General features: G+C 43.4%; 1 protein-coding gene across 10 annotated transcripts in view; it reads right to left on the reverse strand.

Moving 5' to 3' along the window:
• The window catches only part of BLM (BLM RecQ like helicase), a 99,858-nt gene that overhangs the window by 14,631 nt on the left and 66,196 nt on the right, over positions 1–19,031 (reverse strand). For 9 of the 10 annotated variants that reach the window (XM_067697325.1, XM_067697333.1, XM_067697315.1 and 6 more), the window contains 5 exons: positions 17,359–17,506; positions 10,420–10,619; positions 9,786–9,978; positions 6,556–6,678; positions 4,231–4,432 (listed from right to left, as the gene is read on the reverse strand). In XM_067697325.1, the coding sequence (XP_067553426.1) occupies positions 4,231–4,432; positions 6,556–6,678; positions 9,786–9,978; positions 10,420–10,619; positions 17,359–17,506 (866 nt within the window). Of the gene's footprint in view, positions 1–4,230; positions 4,433–6,555; positions 6,679–9,785; positions 9,979–10,419; positions 10,620–17,358; positions 17,507–19,031 lie in introns of those variants that run through there. The other variant, XM_067697335.1, reaches the window with a different exon arrangement.

Raw genomic sequence — 19,031 nt, forward strand, 5'->3', positions numbered from 1 at the left:
CCTTCTCTCTACCCTTTCACAGACCCCTCCCTCTCCCACGCCTCCCTCCAGGCATCTGAGCTGAGATCCATGCTTCCCATCTACTCCGACCACAGAAAGGAAGTGAGAATACCTTGTTTAAGGCCTCAATGCCCAGACAATAGACACTGTGGAATTACTGTGCTCCCACAGTCCAGAGGAAGGGGGCTTTGTGGGTGGGTGGAGACAGAGCAGAGCAGAGCAGAGCGAGCCTCCTCCTGCAGAGGGGAAGGCTGCAGATGTGGTTCCCCGGGCCCGCAGCAGCTGGGGCCTGGCACATCTCTGTCAGGGTCCCGTTGCCAGGGGCTTGCTCGCTCGTCTACATTCCAAGATCTGCCTGCTCTCACCTCCCACTCGCTGCCTTTAAAAAAGGGTGAGGACTTCCCTGGTGGCGCAGTGGTTGAGAGTCCACCTGCTGATGCAGGGGACACAGGTTCGTGCCCCAGTCCGGGAAGATCCCACATGCCGCGGAGCGGCTGGGCCTGTGAGCCATGGCCGCTGAGCCTGCACATCCGGAGCCTGTGCTCCGCAACGGGAGAGGCCACAACAGTGAGAGGCCCACGTACCGCAAAAATAAAATAAAATTAAAATAAAAAATAAGAAAGGGTGAGAGGCCCCTGCCACAGCCTATTACAAAGTCCTTCCAGCACCTCACTTCCCCCACTGATCTGAAGATAACAGCTTTTTCTCTCCCCTGAAAATAAATGGTTAAAAAAAAAAAAAAAAAATCACAGGGTCAGCATGTTAGCCTTTCCCTAAACGAGTATTTCCCGCCCCATTGTAACCGGGCTGAATTCATGCCTGGTGTTAATTTCCTACCATCAGGGCACACAAATGGCCTCCGATCTGATCTCTGAATTTAGGGGCCCGGGTATCAGGGCCACCAGTCTGCTAATGACATTTTGGTGGGGCTGAGGGAAGAGTGGTTTTTTAAAAACTCTTGCTCGAGGGCAATTTTACTGCAGAACTGGCAAAGATGTGCTAAACCAGCAGAGAAGCAGCCTTAAATTTCCCTATGCTGATTTCCTGCTGAGATATTAAGTCCCCAGCAAAAACCTGCTGTTTATGTTGATTTGCAGAATGAATCTGCCATCAGCAGCCTCTATTTCACCAGAGTCATCCATTTTACTCCCACTCAGAGCCCAGAACACAACCAGTTCATTGCGTGTTCTTCTGAAGATGTGAAACTCTGAGGGTAGGGTGGGGTGTTAAGGGTTCTGGCAAAGAGCCACGTTTATTTTGTGGCTGTGTGGATCCTCAGCTAGGTGAGCAGCCTGGACACGTGGGAAGCCACCTTGCAGAGTGGTTCAGTGGAAACGAGGATAACGGGGCACAGATATAAAGAGGCTGCTACAGGGTAAAGCAAAGTTACACTACTTCCTGGTTTTAGCCAGTAGGGACTAGAAAATAATCCCACCTTAAACACACGGGCTAATTAAAAACTAGCATCAAAAGTGGTACTGGGGCTTCCCCGGTGGCGCAGCGGTTGAGAGTCCGCCTGCCGATGCAGGGGACACGGGTTTGTGCCCGGGTCCGGGAAGACCCCACATGCCGCGGAGCAGCTGGGCCCGTGAGCCATGGCCGCTGAGCCTGCGCGTCCGGAGCCTGTGCTCCGCAACGGGAGTAGGCCACAACAGTGAGAGGCCCGCGTACCGCAAGAAACAAAAACAAAAACAAAAGTGGTACTGGCTTTTGGACAAATATGAGTTTTACTACTTATTAGCTTAGGTTCTAGGCCATAGGGCAAAGTGCTTCCGTCTTATCAACAAAAGTTGTGAAAACAATAAGGGAGCCAATGGTTTACTTTGTTCTAACTACCAACAATGAGGAGATCATGATGGGTTTTCAGGAATCTCCGTGGACCACGTGCAGCAGTGAAAGTGCTCCAGGCAGGCCTGGGTAAGCCAGTGTCCAGTCCCACCTGTGAGACTGGTACCAGGCTGGGGACAGCTTCACGTAAACCTTCCCCAGGGGAAGCTTCAGGAAGCCTCAGCTTCCTCATGATAAATCCCAGGGAGTTGGACAGAGGCCTTTGAAGGTCTTCTACTCTGTGTGAGTGCCTGAGAAATGAGTATTTCCCCAAATGGGGGAATAAATGAAGAAAATAAGAAAATGTCCCTACTGAAGAGCATCCGCAGGTCACTTGCACACTAAAAACCACAAAAATTATTATTCGGCCATAAAACTGAATGAAATCCTGCCATTTGTGACAACATTGATGGACCTCGAGGGCACTATGCTAAGTGAAATAAGTCAAGGACAAATACTGTATGACCTCTCTTACATGTGGAACCTAAATATATATATATACATATATATAAACCAAGTTTATAGATGCGAGAACATATTGGTGGTTGCAAGAGGCTGGAGTGGGGTGGGTGTAGGATAAATGGGTAAAGTTTTTTTTTTCTTTTAAAAGTTTAAATAGAATTAAAATAAATAAATAAAACCCACAAAATTAAACTAATATTTACTAATGCCTTTAATTTCTATACCCCAACAGAAGGATTAGCACATACAAGATGTCTGTTTATGGACTTAACAAGGAAATGACAATTTGGTAACATCTGCCTTCCTTTCTTTTCCCCCACTCAATTTTTGGTCTTTATTACCCAGAAGGAAAAGAGGTAGAAAAACTGAAAAAGAAAAACACAACAGGGCTTCCCTGGTGGCGCAGTGGTTGAGAGTCCACCTGCCGATGCAGGGGACACGGGTTCGTGCCGCGGTCCGGGAAGGTCCCATATGCCGCGGAGCGGCTGGGCCCGTGAGCCATGGCCGCTGAGCCTGCACGTCCGGTGTGCTCCGCAACGGGAGAGGCCACAACAGTGAGAGGTCCGCGTACCGCAAAAAAAAAAAACAAACCCAAAAAAAACACAACAGCTTGCACAAGTTTCCTGAGGACTTGTTCCCTTTTCCTGTAAGCATTTCTGTTACAATACATAAATGCTTAGGGCCACATTCTCCAGACTGATGGGGTGGTCACAACCCTACCAGACCTTACCTACAAGGCAAGGGCAGAGCATGTCCTTGCAGAAAACAGGAAAAAGGGGCTGTCAGAAGCAGTGTGATTATGAAGAAATAAGACGCTGCCCAGATCGTCACCAGGACCTTATGGTAGTGCTATCTTTGTTCCGCCTTGGTGAGCAGAGAGCACCCAAAGTGGGTGCAACCCAGCTCAGGAGCCAGGCAGATGTAGGAAAGGGAAGATGGCGGGGCTGGACTGACCTCTTGGGGTTCCTGCTGTGGCCTCTTCTCTGCTACCCTGCAAAGCTTGGGAGGCTGGCTCTCCCAGGTGTTACTGAATGGCAGGGAGTGTGCGGAGCCTCCGCGTGGAGGCCCTGCAGATTCTGCAGCAATAGAAGCGGTGTAGCAAGTATTGGCGAAAGCATAAGGGTGATGAGAAAACAAAACCCTTTGTTGGGACTTCCCTGGTGGCGCAGTGGTTAAGAATCCTCCTGCCAATGCAGGGGACACAGGTTCAATCCCTGGTCCGGGAAGATCCCACATGCCGCGGAGCAACTAAGGCCATGTGCCACAACTACAGAGCCTGCGCCCTAGAGCCTATGAGCCACAACTACTGAGCCCACGTGCCACAACTACTGAAGCCTGCGTGCTCTATGGCCCCCATGCCGCAACTCCTGAGCCCGCATGCTGCAATTCCTGAAGCCCATGTGCCTAGAGCCTGTGCTCCACAACAAGAGAAGCCACTGCAATGAGAAGCCCGCGCACTGCAACAAAGAGTAGCCCCCGCTCGCCGCCAACTAGAGAAAGCCCGTGCACAGCAACGAAGACCCAACGCAGCCAAAAATATATATATAAATAAAAAGAAACTTTAAAAAAACAAAAACCAACCAAACAAAAACCCCTGTTTATTCAGCTAGTATATGATTTACAGTATTATAGGTGGAAAATTCACTTAAGAGCAACTGGCAGAAAAAAAAAAGTTTTTTTTCTAAGGTAATGTCAAAATTGGAGAAGTTTTTGCAAACTAGAAAACTTTGATCATCAACCTAGGAGTAGATATCTTAAAAATCTGAAACAAATGTTTTTGTTTGGGATCAGACCTTAATCCTGACTCCACAAACGGGAGAGGCAACATTTAACAATGGCAATGGCTTATTTTAATAAATGCTTCAAAGCAAATCAGAGCAGCTGTACTTTTATATTTTTCTCACTTCTACCCTACATTGCAGAAAAGGTGGCAGAACTTACCCTTTTGTCTTGGAACCACCGAAACCAGTTTTTCTCCTCTTAGACCTTTGGGAGGCTGGCATCCTTTTCCTCTTTCTTTCATTTTTGGTTTTATTTGCAAAGTAGTGAGAAGATATGGGTGTTTCCTCATCCAGCTCCTCAGGGGCATTTCTTCCAGTGCCTCTGCTGCTGGAGGGGCTTCTCCGTGAGGAATCGTCCTCAGCTACAAATGGACAATGCAGACATTTACCAGTGATGCCATTCTGATCCAAGTGTGGTTACAGTCTACGCGGAGATACACAGCACAGGGGTGCAGTTCAGCCAAAGCCCAGCTGCTTTCCTGTAGCATCTTGCCATTTGGATTCAAACACCCCACAAGAACTGAGCACTTATTTAATTTCACAAAGCCCCAAAGTAGTCAATGGCAATTTATTTTTAAAGAAAGGGGTTCAGAGTTCACTAAGAAAACGTGTGATGCTCTTTAACTTAACCAGAGACGTCAGGTTTTATTAGCTCACATTCTGTAGCCCACGTCCCTGTTATTGTATGGGCAATTAATCCTGTTAAGTTCTTTGAAAAGTATAAAGCGCTAAACAAAAGACAATTTTATTTATAGTTTTACACATGCTGAAAAAATAAGTCCAACATAAGGAAAACATAACTATGTCCTGCACCTCATCTTTGGGCAATAGTTACTTAGTAAATGGCTGTCAGAAAATTCTAGACCACATTTTACTCTTCTTTGCATAATAGTTGTGAACATTTCACATACTATGCAGGAAATGGGTCTGTATGAAAGCACACATTTGCAAAGAAGATGGTAATTTCCATAGGTATTTGCAACCCAAGGCACACCCAAAGCACGAAATCTCCTTCTAGGTTAACAGTGACCAGGTCTTCATTTTTTGAAGATATTTCCTGGCTGGTCTGGTTCACCCTCAGGCTACCCTACCTTACTGCATGGTAGGAAGGGCACACGGGCAGACAGTGCAGCTCGGGTGAAGTGTGCTGTCATCCCAGCTGGGGGACTTTGCGGAAATGAAAAGCCCTCACCACTTTTCCCCTCTAAAATGGGTGTTGGGGAATATCCAGGGAGGTCCAGTGGTTAGGACTGGGCTCTCTCACTGCAGTGGGCCTGGGTTCAATCCCTGGTCAGGGAACTAAGCTCCCGCAAGCCACGTGGCGTGGCCAAAAATAAATAAATAAAATAAAAATAAATAAAAAAACAAAATAAAATCAGTGTTATAAGGACTGAATGACACAGAATAGGCAAAGCTCTTGGCTCTGTCCTCCCTCAATAAGTGGGAGTGATCATGACCACACTGTGGGCTGTTTTTGCAGAGCAGCCCTACCTTTCGTGGGCAAAAATCCCTATCCAAACAAGTTACTATACTAAACAAACATTAAGTTCCCACTAAGAGGTTAATGTATTTGAAGTAAGGATTTATGGAATAATTACCACACAGAGGAATTAACGAAAACCTGACTCTTCGGCGTTTTGTCAATGGATAAAACACGACTGTGGAGAGACAGAATGTGAAATGCATGCTCACTCATGTCTCATCCTGCTACTCTGAGAAGGACCCCTCCCATGGTCCGTTACAGAAAGAGGGAAACATTTCACTTGGCTAGTCTGCATATGGCAATACGCTGAAGGAGGGCGCCCGACTCCTGCACCTGTATCTCCCACAACGAAATCTTTCTTTGTTCTCGATTTTTCCCCGCGTCCATGCTTTCTATAGCTCAGTGTTGAGCTTCGTAATTAGAGGTGCTACATGACAGGCTTCCAGCAACCTTTGGGAAGGTCCGCTAATGATGCACTCACTCGGGCAGATTCTTTCAGTGGCTAATAACAATAAGATTCTCCAGTAGTCCAATTACATGTTCATTTTCCCAAAACATTTAAACTCCACTCTTAAACTTTATACATGATTGTCAGATAACACTTCCCGTCCTCAGACATAGAAACTGAAAAACAAAGAGGCTATGTGTGGCCTGCCAAGGATTACAGAGTGAGATGGGGGCAGATATGTGATCTGCACCCAGGGTTCCAGATTCTTCAGGCACTTGCCTTAACAGAACAAGCAACTCCTGGGCCCAAAGGTCGTCCTCTGGGTCCTGTTAGCAAGTTCAGTAACGGGTCTCCCCTGGGGGACCTGAGCACCGGTGTCCTCTAAGAGGTGCCTGGCATACCACTGGGGTCTCCTCTGAGAACCTGGATGTCAGTGTGAAAGGTGTAGGGACCATTAACACAAGCCAGAAACCACATGATTCTAATCCAGTGAGATGCATCGTTTAACATTAAAAGAGGCTTTCAGAAAACCCATATTTGGCTGTATACTGAACCTGGTAATGTCCACTCAGAATATTTCTGTAATATTGGAATCACTTCTGCACCATATTTTTCCAGTTTGTCTTCAGTAACACCATCAATTTGAAGCAAAACCTCAGGATCAGACGATAAAGATTCTGTGCATGGGCATAAAATTAGAAATTTAAATTACCACCCAGAGAAAACCCACTGAATTTATGCTCATTCACCCATTCAGCACATGTTTGTTAAGTGCCAACTAGCTGCAGAGCACCGGGTACATGGGCTGATTTTCTAAAAGGCAGTTAAATGCCGACAGAGGCAGCCCACAGGCCCAGAGGGCAGGAGCCTGTGGTCCAATCCCAGCAGCAAAGGTGTGTGGAGTCAGGGCCGAGAATGGGAGGGAGCACGGGATATGGGGGTAAGCGGAGTGGGGGTTCCTGGGCAGTGTGCCCGAGAGGTAACTGGACTTTGCTCTTGGCCCACTGTTCTCACAACCAAGACTTGTCTAGCTACAAGTATGGTGACGCTTGTTTGCAGAAAAGGCCCACATCTGTATTTCCAGCTCCGACTTCTCCCCTGCACTCCACATTTGTATACCCAGTCAGTAAGGCCTTAACTGAATTCTTACTTCCCCCCAACCCAAACCTGTTCTTCAGGTCTTTCTGCACGTGGGTGAAGCAAGTACTCTGCCTTTAACAAGTAGGCCATTAAGAGTCTTCTGCGTAGGGCTTCCCTGGTGGTGCAGTGGTTAAGAATCCACCTGCCAATGCAGGGCACAAGGGTTCAAGCCCTGATCCAGGAAGATCCCACATGCTGCGGAGCAACTAAGCCCGTGCCTCACGACTACTGAGCTTGCGCTCTACAGCCTGTGAGCCACAACTACTGAGCCCACATGCTACAACTACTGAAGCCTGTGCACCTAGAGCCCGTGTTCCTCAAGAGAAGCCACTGCAATGAGAAGCCCACGCACAACTGAGTAGCCCCCCCTCGCCACAACTAGAGAAAGCCCGTGCACAGAACGAAGACCCAACGCAGCCAAAAATAAATAAATAAAGTAAATAAATTTTTTTAAAAAAGAGTCTTCTGCGTAGAGAAGGCACAACAGTCTTACAGCTAGACAAGCCTGTTATTTTAAAGATCACTCTGGCTGCTGTACATGGGAAATGGATTGTAAGGGAAAGAGGGGAAACCAGAGCCTGGTGGAAGCCACTACAGGTGCGAGAGAGGACGCTGTGAACTAGCGGGTAGTAGTGGAGACAGAGAGAAGAAATAGATTCGGACATGTTTTGGAGGCTGGGTCTGTAGGATTTATTGATGCACTGGCTATGGGCAGTGAGGCAGTAATAATTCCCATGTATCTGAGTTGAGCAAAGGGTGGATTTCAAATCCGTGATTGTAACATCATTTCTATGTTTAGAGGAAAAGAAAAGACCTGTGGGACAGACCAGGAGGTTTATGGAAAGGGTTACTGGAAGATAAAGTGGGGGAGTCCCAGATCCCTGGGACTTCCCTGGCGGTCCAGTAATTAAGACCCCACGCTTCCACTGCAGGGGGTGTGGGTTCAATCCCTGGTCGGGGAACTAAGATCCTGTATGCTGTGAGGGTGCGGCCAAAAAATATAAATAAATAAAATAAAAAATGCAGATTCCTGATAGAATTTGTACTTTATCTGGAGAGCTGTTGGAATTTTAGCCAAGTATTTAGAAGATTAAAATGAATATTATGTTCACATCTGGAGATAAGGAAACCAGTTAGGAAACTTCACTAATAGCCTAGGAACAAAATACTACATTTCATGGTTTCTAAGATATACTCTTTTTTTTGTGTGTTTTGGCATTCCTGAGGTCAAGAGGCGTCTTACAAGTGCTAACGGCCAAATGGCAGCTGTGCTGTCACTGCCTCCACATGTGAGATCTCAGTCATAGCTATCAGTGCTGCCGGCATGCCGACAGCGCCACTGCAGTGCTCACATGTTGAACTGAACTGCACATGAAATGTGTTAGAAAAGACTAGATTGTGATTAGCATTGAGAAAATGATTGTGCATGCAGAAAAGCTCAGAAACGGAGTAACGGGGGATAAATTTGGCATTAACACAGCAAATTGTATGTTCTGGAGGAAATGACAATTCCACAGTTTCTTGCAAGAAACAACCAAGTGCTTTACATGACCTGAAGTAGATGAAGCAGTGTTACATTTGTGTTACTGAGAGACGTGCAGCCTCCCGCGGACACTTTCTGGTATCATCAAGAAAGTGTCACCATCAAATCAGAACGGGTGACAAGGATTTTGATTAAAATTTTGGGGAACAGAGTGGAGCATGCTAAAAAGGCTGTGTCACTAACGTTCCTGATGACATGAGGGAAAACAAAGACATGGACAACTGACTCAAAAAATAATTCAGAAGAGTCAGGTTTTGAATGTGAATTTTTACAAGTACTTAAATCAATCTACTTTGATTGTATGCATTTTCCATATAGGCACAGTTATATGTGATAAAAATCTAAATAAAGTAAAAACAACTCTTTCAATAAAAGCACTGTGTCACAGTTTAATTAGTAGAATTTTTTCTTTCTCAATAGTCCATAAAATAACAATGTGGCATTTTAGAGTTGATGAAATACTGTAATGACCTATGGTGGCAGGAGTGGGAATGGAAGAGAGAGAAGTGATGATTATAAGCTTTTATGAAGGAAGAGGGTGGAAGGAAATGTACATTAGTCAGTCAACCACGTGGCCAACTTATTTTCCAGGGACTCTACTATTAGAATTCTGGGTTGAGCTGTCTGAAGCCATGGAAATAACTCACGTCAGCAAGGATTTATCAAAAAATACTTAGACACAGCAGTGTGCTAGATCCGGATTCAGAGAAGCATAAAACAAAATCTCTTTTCAAAAGGAACTTAGCTCCGCATTGCAAAGACATGTACACACATAGTTAAACATCATAAGGCAGGCAAATAAGGCACACAAATTCATTAAGTGACATCTGGTGTTAGCGATTAGAATTATCCATATCCTAACATGCAGCATTAGACTGAAGTATAAGATTGAAATGATACCATATGTCTGAATAACAAAGTACTGTGTATATCTTAAAAAATATATTTTATCTCAAGAATGAGTTTAAACTGTTTTTCTGAGCTTTCAATTCAGAGATCAAAAAGACTGAGATATATTAATGCTCTTGATAAGTTCCTTAGCAAGATTAACTTTTAGCCTATTAACTTATGCCATGCAACAGAAGACTCACAAACACCAACCTGCAAGCTTCTTGAGAGTGACAGTATTAAAAATATTAAAGTAATGGACACCAAAAACTTTTCCCAGAGATTTGCAGACTTCTGTAAGCTCTCCAAGACATTTCTTAACCATCTCTTCCCTCTGAGATACCTTTGTCACTAAAGCTTTTTGTTTTTTCACACTGCTGGAATTTTCCGTTTCCATAAAGTCTACCTTTGTGAGAGAAAATGAGAACACAGGAATGAGTGCATGCACATAGAGGCTTTATTTAATGCTTAATTACATTTTTTGGGGGTACTTCTGTTATGCCAAGTAGATAGTAAGTCCCTTGGGAACGGGGCTGTATATTCTTCATCTTTATATTTCCCATGCCAGCACAGACTAGCTTTCTGATAAATGTTTATTTAATGAATATACGATGATTTAATGATCTGACAACCAACCCACTCAATTCATTTTGACAGGTGTTACATTACTTGGGTTCAATTTTAAGATCTCTTTCTAAATTAAGAAGAATAGAATATGTTCATATAGGACAGTATATATAAATTCAGTATCCATAAGCTTTGGAAAAGACACTTGAGTTCACAGTAAAATAGTTCTGTCTACTCATTGTGAGATAATAAAATAAAATAAACATTTAAAATACCATACCTTTAAATGCCCATTTAGTACATGTTGGGCTTTATTTCCAGGCATCACATATGCAATTGGTTGATCATTGGCATTGATATATAAGTCTTCATCCAAAATCCTGTCAAGTATCAGCTTTTTAAAAAGTCTTTCAGCATTGTGTCTTGAATAAGCGGATCCCTTTCCAAATATTCCTGACTGAATTTTTGCACTCTTACTCCCTGGTAAGAAGGTAAGAGAAATTAGATTAGTAAATGTAGGTATACCATAACTCTAACAGAAGAGGCTAAAAAAGCCATTTATGGACAGGTCTGGGTAAATGCGATAGCTAAGCTCTTCTGCAGGAAAAACCATGGCACAAATAGACACTTGTTTCCATGAAGTAAGAATATTTGAGTAGAATGCTAAAATAATTGTATGTACTTCTCTTCATCTTTTTATAACGTGCATTGGCCAAAAACAGCAGCAAAATTAAGTTTATCATTTTAGCATGTTGCATGTACAGCTTATAAAATTATATTAGAGCAAACAAATCAAAGACAGTTCATATAAACCCTAATAGCTTCATATCACTGTTGCAGAACACTCCACAAGGCTGTATACTTCCCTCCTCCTCCCACTGACTGAGAGTCCCACCCACAGCTAGATCCTTGGTTTCACATCCACGCTGCACTAATGACTAATGTTTTCATCATAAACACAATTTAAAAAATTTTATTATTTTTTTGGCTGCATTGGGTCTTCGTTGCTGCGTGTGGGCTTTCTCTAGTTGTAGCAAGTGGGGGCTACTCTTCCTTGTGGTGTGCAGGCTTCTCATTGCAGTGACTTTTCTTGTTGCGGAGCACAGGTTCTAGGCGCATGGGCTTCAGGAGTTGTGTGGCACGTGGGCTCAGCAGTTGTGGCTCGCGGGCTCTAGAGCGCAGGCTCAGTACTTGTGGAGCACGAGCTTAGCTGCTCCGCAGCATGTGGGATCCTCCCGGACCAGGGCTCGACAAGTGTATTCTTAACCACTGCGCCACCAGGGAAGCCTCACAATTTTATTGTAACAATCTACTTAAGAAGGCTTGTGACACTGATTATAATCAGAATTAACAATTACTTTGTAAAGCTTTAGCTCTATTTTAAGAGTTCCAAATAATTACATTATTGTAAATTTCAGATGGCTTCTGGTCATAGATGCTGAATGATTCAAGTTTTTCCTTCTTCAAGTGATTTGTATCCCTGAAATGTCACAGTCCTGGGGCAGGACTACTGCTCTGATAACGGGCTGGCTGATGTGGACCAACCCTAGTGCTGAGAATAACTAAGAAATCTGGACGAAACATAAACAATTTTCTTAAAAAACACCTAAGAGCTAACGAGAAACTGAAGAATGTGTCAGAAAAATGTCTGACTTAGCAATGTACATGAAAGGTACAAACAGAGATGTAGATGAGGGTGTATTTAAAAGGCTATTTATCACATCACTATTTACAATAGAACAATATGTCCTAAAATAAAACTATTTAAATATATTTCATCAATATGATAAAATATAAATTAAAAACTACTTAAGAATAAAAAAATAAGAAAATGCTTATATCTTGTTATATAAAAATGACAGAAACTATACATACAATATGATAAATATGTGATTGTGAGCAAACACACATTAAAACATTAGCAGTTTTTTTGGGAGCTATTTGTATTTTTCGGTTTTCTACATATTATAATGTAGAATGATCATGTATCGTTCTTATAACAAATTATTTTATCTGCAGCCCCTTGTACCCCCAAAAGAGTCCAAACTAGGAGAAGGCAAGAATCCAGAATGGGAAGACCAGCATTAAAAGTTGCTTTGTCCTGAGAAATGTACAGATCCAGGAGACACAGCTGAGAAACTGAACAAACCATCTTCCTACTCCAATCTAGGCTACTAATTTTTTAATTGCTTTATAGATTTTTAATTAAAGTAATACATGTACATAGGAAAAAAATACAATATAGCACAGGCGGGTTTATAATTAAAAGGAACATTCCTCTGTTCCACCCTTCCCCTCCCTAGTCTCACTCTTCTCCAAGGGAATCACTTTTTAAAAAATCTTAATTTAATTTTTTTATTTTTAATTTTTTTTGGCTGCGCCTCGCAGCATGTGGGATCTTAGTTCCCTGATCTCTGGTCGAACCCGCGCCCCCTGCAGTGGAAGCACAGTCTTAACCACTGGATCGCCAGGGAAGTTCCGTAAATCACTTTTTTCTTTTTTTTTTTTTTTTGCGGTACGCGTACGCGGGCCTCTCACTGCTGTGGCCTCTCCCGTTGCGGAGCACAAGCTCTGGACGCGCAGGCTCAGCGGGCATGGCTCACGGGCCCAGCCGCTCCGCGGCATGTGGGATCCTCCCGGACCGGGGCACGAACCCGTGTACTGCATCGGCAGATGGACCCTCAACCACTGTGCCACCAGGGAAGCCCCCGGCAATCACTTTTTAAATAGCTTGTTTTCAGCTCTTCTAGTGGTTACCTCTGCATGGAGGTACTCTTGCTGTCATGCCACTGGCCAGAACCATCACCTGACATTTATTTATTGACCCTTCACAATGAAAGATGAGGCTTTATCTCATTTATACCACCCCCTTCACTTTACCCTGCCCTGAATTTTGCTAGTTACATAATACTGGTTCATCTATTGGTTTTTGGGGTAACTTTAGAGTGTCTGACCACTCTCCCTCCCCACTATGTAGGAGGCTACCAGCACCCCAAGCTGTCCATATACTCCCCTTTTATTTTTATTTATTTATTTATTTAAAAAAATTAATTAGTTTATTTTTGGCTGCGTTGGGTCTTCATTGCTGTGCACGGGCTTTCTCTAGGTGTGGCGAGCAGGGGCTACTCTTTGGTGCAGTGCGTGGGCTTCTCATTGCGGTGGCTTCTCTTGTTGCGGAGTGCAGGCTCTAGGCACGCAGGCTTCAGTAGCTGTGGCATGTGGGCTCAGTAATTGTGGCTCGGAGGCTCTAGAGCGCAGGCTCAGTAGTTGTGGCACACGGGCTTAGTTGCTCCGCAGCATGTGGGATCTTTCCGGACCAGGGCTCAAACCCGTGTCCCCTGCACTGGCAGGCGGATTCTTAACCACTGTGCCACCAGGGAAGTCCCCCCTTTTATTTTTATTTATTGTACTTTTATTTTTACATCATCAAGATTAACGTCTATATCCTGCTCTGTTCTCTAACCATGTTTAAGTCTATACATTGATTCTATTGCAGCTAATCAGCAACATTTGTATTACAACAAGCTTCCTTCCCCACTTAGAACTCATGACTCTTGTGCAACTCTAAGGAGGATGTTCACTGTATTCAGACAAACGGATTATTTTTTTGCATATTTTATTAATTACTCAAAATCATGCAGCCATTTCCTTTGTTTTCTATTTGACCTTGGTTCTCTTTTATAATCTTTCCTTGGGAGTTTCTTTTTTTTTTTTAAGATTTTTTTTGCTGTGGGCCTTTTTTTTTTTTTTTGTGGTATGTGGACCTCTCACTGTTGTGGCCTCTCCCGTTGCGGAGCACAGGCTCTGGACGTGCAGGCTCAGTGGCCATGGCTCACGGGCCCAGCCGCTCCGCGGCATGTGGGATCTTCCCAGACCGGGGCACAAACCCACGTCCCCTGCATCGGCAGGCAGACTCTCAACCACTGCGCCACCAGGGAAGCCCTGCTGTGGGCCATTTTTAAAGTCTTTATTTAATTTGTTACAATATTGCTTCTGTTTTTTATGTTTCCGTTTTTTGGCCCTGAGGCATGTGGGATCTTAGGTCCCCGACCAGGGATTGAACCCGCACCCCCTGCATTGGAAGGCGAAGTCTTAACCACTGGACTGCCTGGGAAGTACCTCCGCAGGAGTTTCTAAGTGCCTTTCTCCTTTTGTTGTTGAGAAGTAACATTTGTGTTCTTTACTGTCATCAATAAAAAAATTCATTTCTTGTTCTTTCTCTATATTGCTTGGGACTTATTTTTCCCGACTTTCTGTTACAATTTGTACAGACTGCTTACTGGACCTGCTGCATAGCTGTGACTCTGGGATTTCTTCTCACTGGACCCATGGGTCAGTTCCTCTGTTTATGGTATACATGATATCACCTTCTTTGCCTTCTAGTCTCCAGGGCTACTGACATTAATCTGATGTCAGTTTGGTTTTGGTTTGCTTTTTCTTTCCAAAGCTTTCTGGAGTATTTCTGAAGGGGTCCAGAACATGCCACAGTGGCATAAAAATTATTTTGAGCAGAAGGTACTTGAATTTCTGAAATCCATCTGCCAAAAAGCAGAGACTCCCAAAAGAACTCAGTTGTCTTAAATCCCCTCCCCAGGAGCAACCAGAGAAAACTGACTCTTATCATTGGAGATGAGAAGTCTCCACACAACACCTAAACAGACACTGTCACAAAAACTGCCATGTCTCCCCGCTATCTTTCTCCTAAGGGCCCATTTATCTTTCCCTCAAATCATTTGTTTCCTCCTAACCCTTCTCCCGCCTCTACTTCCCCTATTAAAACGGTACACCAGCCTCAAATTCTAATTGCCCCTTTGAGTCACATTTTCTATGAACTCCCACACATACGTGATTAAATGTCTTTTCTCTTGCTAATGTCCCCAACAACTAAATATAACAGAGTGGAGAAAAAGTTTTTCTTCCCTAACATCTCGTTACTCTTGGTATTCTTTCTTTTTTTTTTGCGGTATGCAGGCCTCTCACTGTTGTGGCCTCTCCTGTTGCGGAGCACAGGCTCCGGACGCGCAGGCTCAGCGGCCATGGCTCACGGGCCCAGCCACTCCACGGCACGTGGGATCCTCCCAGACTGGGGCAGGAACCCGCATCCCCTGCATCGGCAGGCGGACTCTCAACCACTGCGCCACCAGGGAAGCCCCACTCTTGGTATTCTTAAATTTCATCTTATAAAGCATCTTATTTAGCATTAAGTGGGCATATTTAAGAAAAATTTTGGCCACGCTGCGTGGCTTGTGGGATCTTAGTTCCCTGACCAGGGACTGAACCCAGGCCACAGCAGTGAAAACACTGAATCCTAGCCACTAGACAACCAGGGAACTCCCCAAGTGGGCATTTTAATTAAGGTTTTTTTTCTTGTCCATTCTGGGAAATTTTCTTTTATCATTGGTTTGAGAATTCCCTCTCTCTACTTTCTATTTCAAAATTTTATTTGTCAGATTTTACATCTCCTAAGAATTGATCTATATTTTGTCTCTCACATTTTCCATATAGCCTTTTGCTCAGGTCTTAAGAAAATTTTCTTGACTTTATCTTCCAACCTTTCCACTAAATTTACTTGTGTCAATCATTTAAAATTTTTAACAGCTCTTTCTCTATTTTCTGTAACATTCTATTATTATTTAAGTCTTTATGAAGATACTATCAGGAGTTTCCCCTCCCATATCCCCAAAGCTATTGCTTATTTTCTAAATTATCTCTATCCCCAGGGTCAAATATGCTACTTATTTGGTCTTTCGCTTTTTTCTTTTTGGCTGCACCTCACGGCTCACAGGATCTTAATTCCCAGACCAGGGATCAAACCCTCGCCCCTTGCAGTGGAAGTGGGGAGTCCTAACCACTGGATAGCCAGGGAAGTCCCTTGGTCTTCCTCTTGAATTTTTTTTTTAAAAGATTATTTATTTATTTATTTATGGCTGCGTCAGTTCTTAGTTACAGTGCATGGGCTCTTCGTTCAGTGTACGGGTTTCTCTCTACTTGTGGCACGTGGGCTCAGTAGCTGTGGTGCGTGGGCTTGGCTGCCCCGCAGCATGTGGGATCTTAGTTCCCTGACCAGGGATTGAACTGGCGTCCCATGCATTGCAATATGGATTCTTAACCACTGGACCACCAGGGAAGTCCCCTTGATTGTCTATTTATATTTAGTCTTTAGGAACCAGGTTAAACTTTTTAGGTGGATTTCTTGTTATTTTATATCTAGGTCTATTTCCCCTCAAATTCCTCCCCTGAATGGGGATATCTAGTTACCAGGTTTGCTTTAGGGTAAGTGGGCTGGGTGGCCCCCAAATGCCACTTAGGGGTGCTGGCTCCCAGCTCAGCTGTCTCTCTACTCCTCAAGCAGTTTATCTTTGTTCTAGAATCAACTGCAGGCTGCTATTCCGTGCAGTTCTTTTGTGAGCAGACTTTCTTTTAACCGTCCCCTCCTATTTTTGGCTCCTCTGCTTTTACTCCCAGCCCCCAGGCCTCTGAGCTTCCAAGTCTGAGCCAGCCTGGTGATAATGGGGTTCTACCTGGTTGACAGCCCCTCTGCTATAACTTTCTCTACATTTATTGTGCATTGTGATTTACTGCATTTCATTCCATTTTTCAATATGCTTCCATCCATTTCGTCAAAGATTTTTAAAACCTCTAATCTGATGATGGTCTCTTTCTGGTTTTCTATGCTGTTATGGATTTAATCCTCATTTTATTTCCTTGCTACTATTTTAATGGGGCCTCAAGTGAAAAAAGAAGACAGATACTTATGCTCACGCTGCCATCCCGAACTGGAAGTCAGTCAATGGGTAATTCTCCAGGGAAGTTATATTCTATTCACTCAGATGAAATTGTATAAACTTTATTATTTTCTTTTTTGTTTGTGGAAACTCATCTTAGTGACTTACATAAATTCTATAAAAATAATTGGTAATAATTCATAAAAACTGATTTTCTTTTGTTACTCAAAAAGGTTTTATTCTAAAACTCTTAGCTTCTATAAGAATACAGAAGAGATTTTTTCTATGTACTTGTAATGAATTCTTTAGAGGTTCAACTTTTTTTTTTTTTTTGGCTGTGCCATGCAGCTTGTGGGATCTTAATTCCCTGACCAGGGACTGAACCTGCGCCCCCTGCAGTGGAAGTGCAGAGTCCTAATCATTGGACCACTAGGGAATTCCCTAAATGTTACATTTTAATCGATGTAACTCAAACAATAAAACAGATGACTTACCCAAGAAAATGTCGACCAGCATATTCATAGTAAATCTCCCAGAAGGACCTACATGTTTTATATTTCTTGTTCCTTGTGATGAACTGTGTTCTTGAACAAATCTTACAATATTTTTTACATCATCAGTCACATCTCTTGTCTTATAATCCTATGAATAAAAAGAGATTACCTTTTGCTATAATTAAGATACCGATACCTAGATCGCTAGGATTTAATACTAACTGTAACAGTCCCATAATAAACCATTTCCAGACTAAAACCAAGACCAAAAACCAAGGAAGTTTCAAATGTTCATTCTTTTTTAAGTTCTTATATTAACCTTATGTCTAGAATAATTAGCACTCTACTATATCTATTTCATTTCTGTTTCACAGACAGTTACCTGAGAGCACTCTGTGGGTAGAAATATTCTTTTTCTTTCAAAACCCTTCATACCTCTTTTGGTCACTTACTGGATGGTGACCTTTAGGGATGAAAAACATTGTCCAACCATGCAGATGTGAGTTCTGATCTCTTTTGGGTCTTTGGTGCCACAGTCAATCCTTTTTATCATCTCCGGTCAGTTCCCTTTCTCATTCCCCTCAGTTGTCTCCAAACTCTGCCTACCATTACTATGTGGTCTTTTGCTATTGTCTATCCTAGTTCTCTAACCCAATACTAAGCACCTGCTGTTCTCAAAAGCTGCATCGTGCTTCTGTGCCTCTGTGTATGTAGTTCCTCTACCTTCGAATCCTTGTTCATCCACCACAGTCCTGAAGACAAATAGGTTTCTTGTCCTATACTAACAACTGGTAGTGATTCTGAGGCTCTATCTGGCATCATCATGAAAGAGTGCCCCATCACTCTCTCCAACATCATTCCTGCCTTAATTCTTGGTGACTAGTGTACAGAGATGATCCTCCCACACCTTGGCCTTTGGCAACTTGATCTCCTATACTCCAGTGATCCTGTCCTCCACATATGTCAGCCCCTCACTCCCATGCTCACACCCACTACCTAGCCTTACTAGTATCAGCAACCCTTTTGTTCTCCGACCGCTACCTCCTGCCTTTCTAACTCACGCCATCTAGTTTCTGACTCCAGCAATCCACTGGGACAGCCTATCCATTGATCCTCGTCCTCAGATGTTCAGCTTCAACTCCAGAGCCGATCAATTATAACATAACCTTTCATATACCTTCAACTCCCCTGCCCTTGGGTCACACTGTTTGACAAAACACACGAGATCCAGTTCTCCACCATTCCATGCCTATAGCTGTGTAGCTGAACTTGGCAGGAGAAACACACACAACTATGCTGACTGTTTTCCCTTTCAGTACAGGGCCACAAACCTCAAGTGGATCTTTAACGCTGCCAAGTAATCGATGATACATGCTTAGTCTCTCTCTCCCCCATTCTCTTAGAATAGGAGTCAGCAAATTACGGCCCATGAGCTGTATACCTGTTTTTGTAAATCAAATTTTATTGGAACACAACTATGGAAAAATCGGTGTATTAATTGTAATTTATGTCTGCTTTTGGGCTAAAATAGCAGAATTGAGTAGTTGTGACAGAGACTGCCCACAAAGCCTGAAATGCTGGGTTGGCCAAAAAGTTCGTTTGGGTTTTTCCAAATAAGATCTTACGGAAACCCGAATGAATTTTTTGGCCAAGTCAATATTTACCACCCTCTG

Source organism: Pseudorca crassidens, chromosome 1 (assembly GCF_039906515.1).
Source record: "Pseudorca crassidens isolate mPseCra1 chromosome 1, mPseCra1.hap1, whole genome shotgun sequence".
NCBI classification, from domain to species: domain Eukaryota; kingdom Metazoa; phylum Chordata; class Mammalia; order Artiodactyla; family Delphinidae; genus Pseudorca; species Pseudorca crassidens.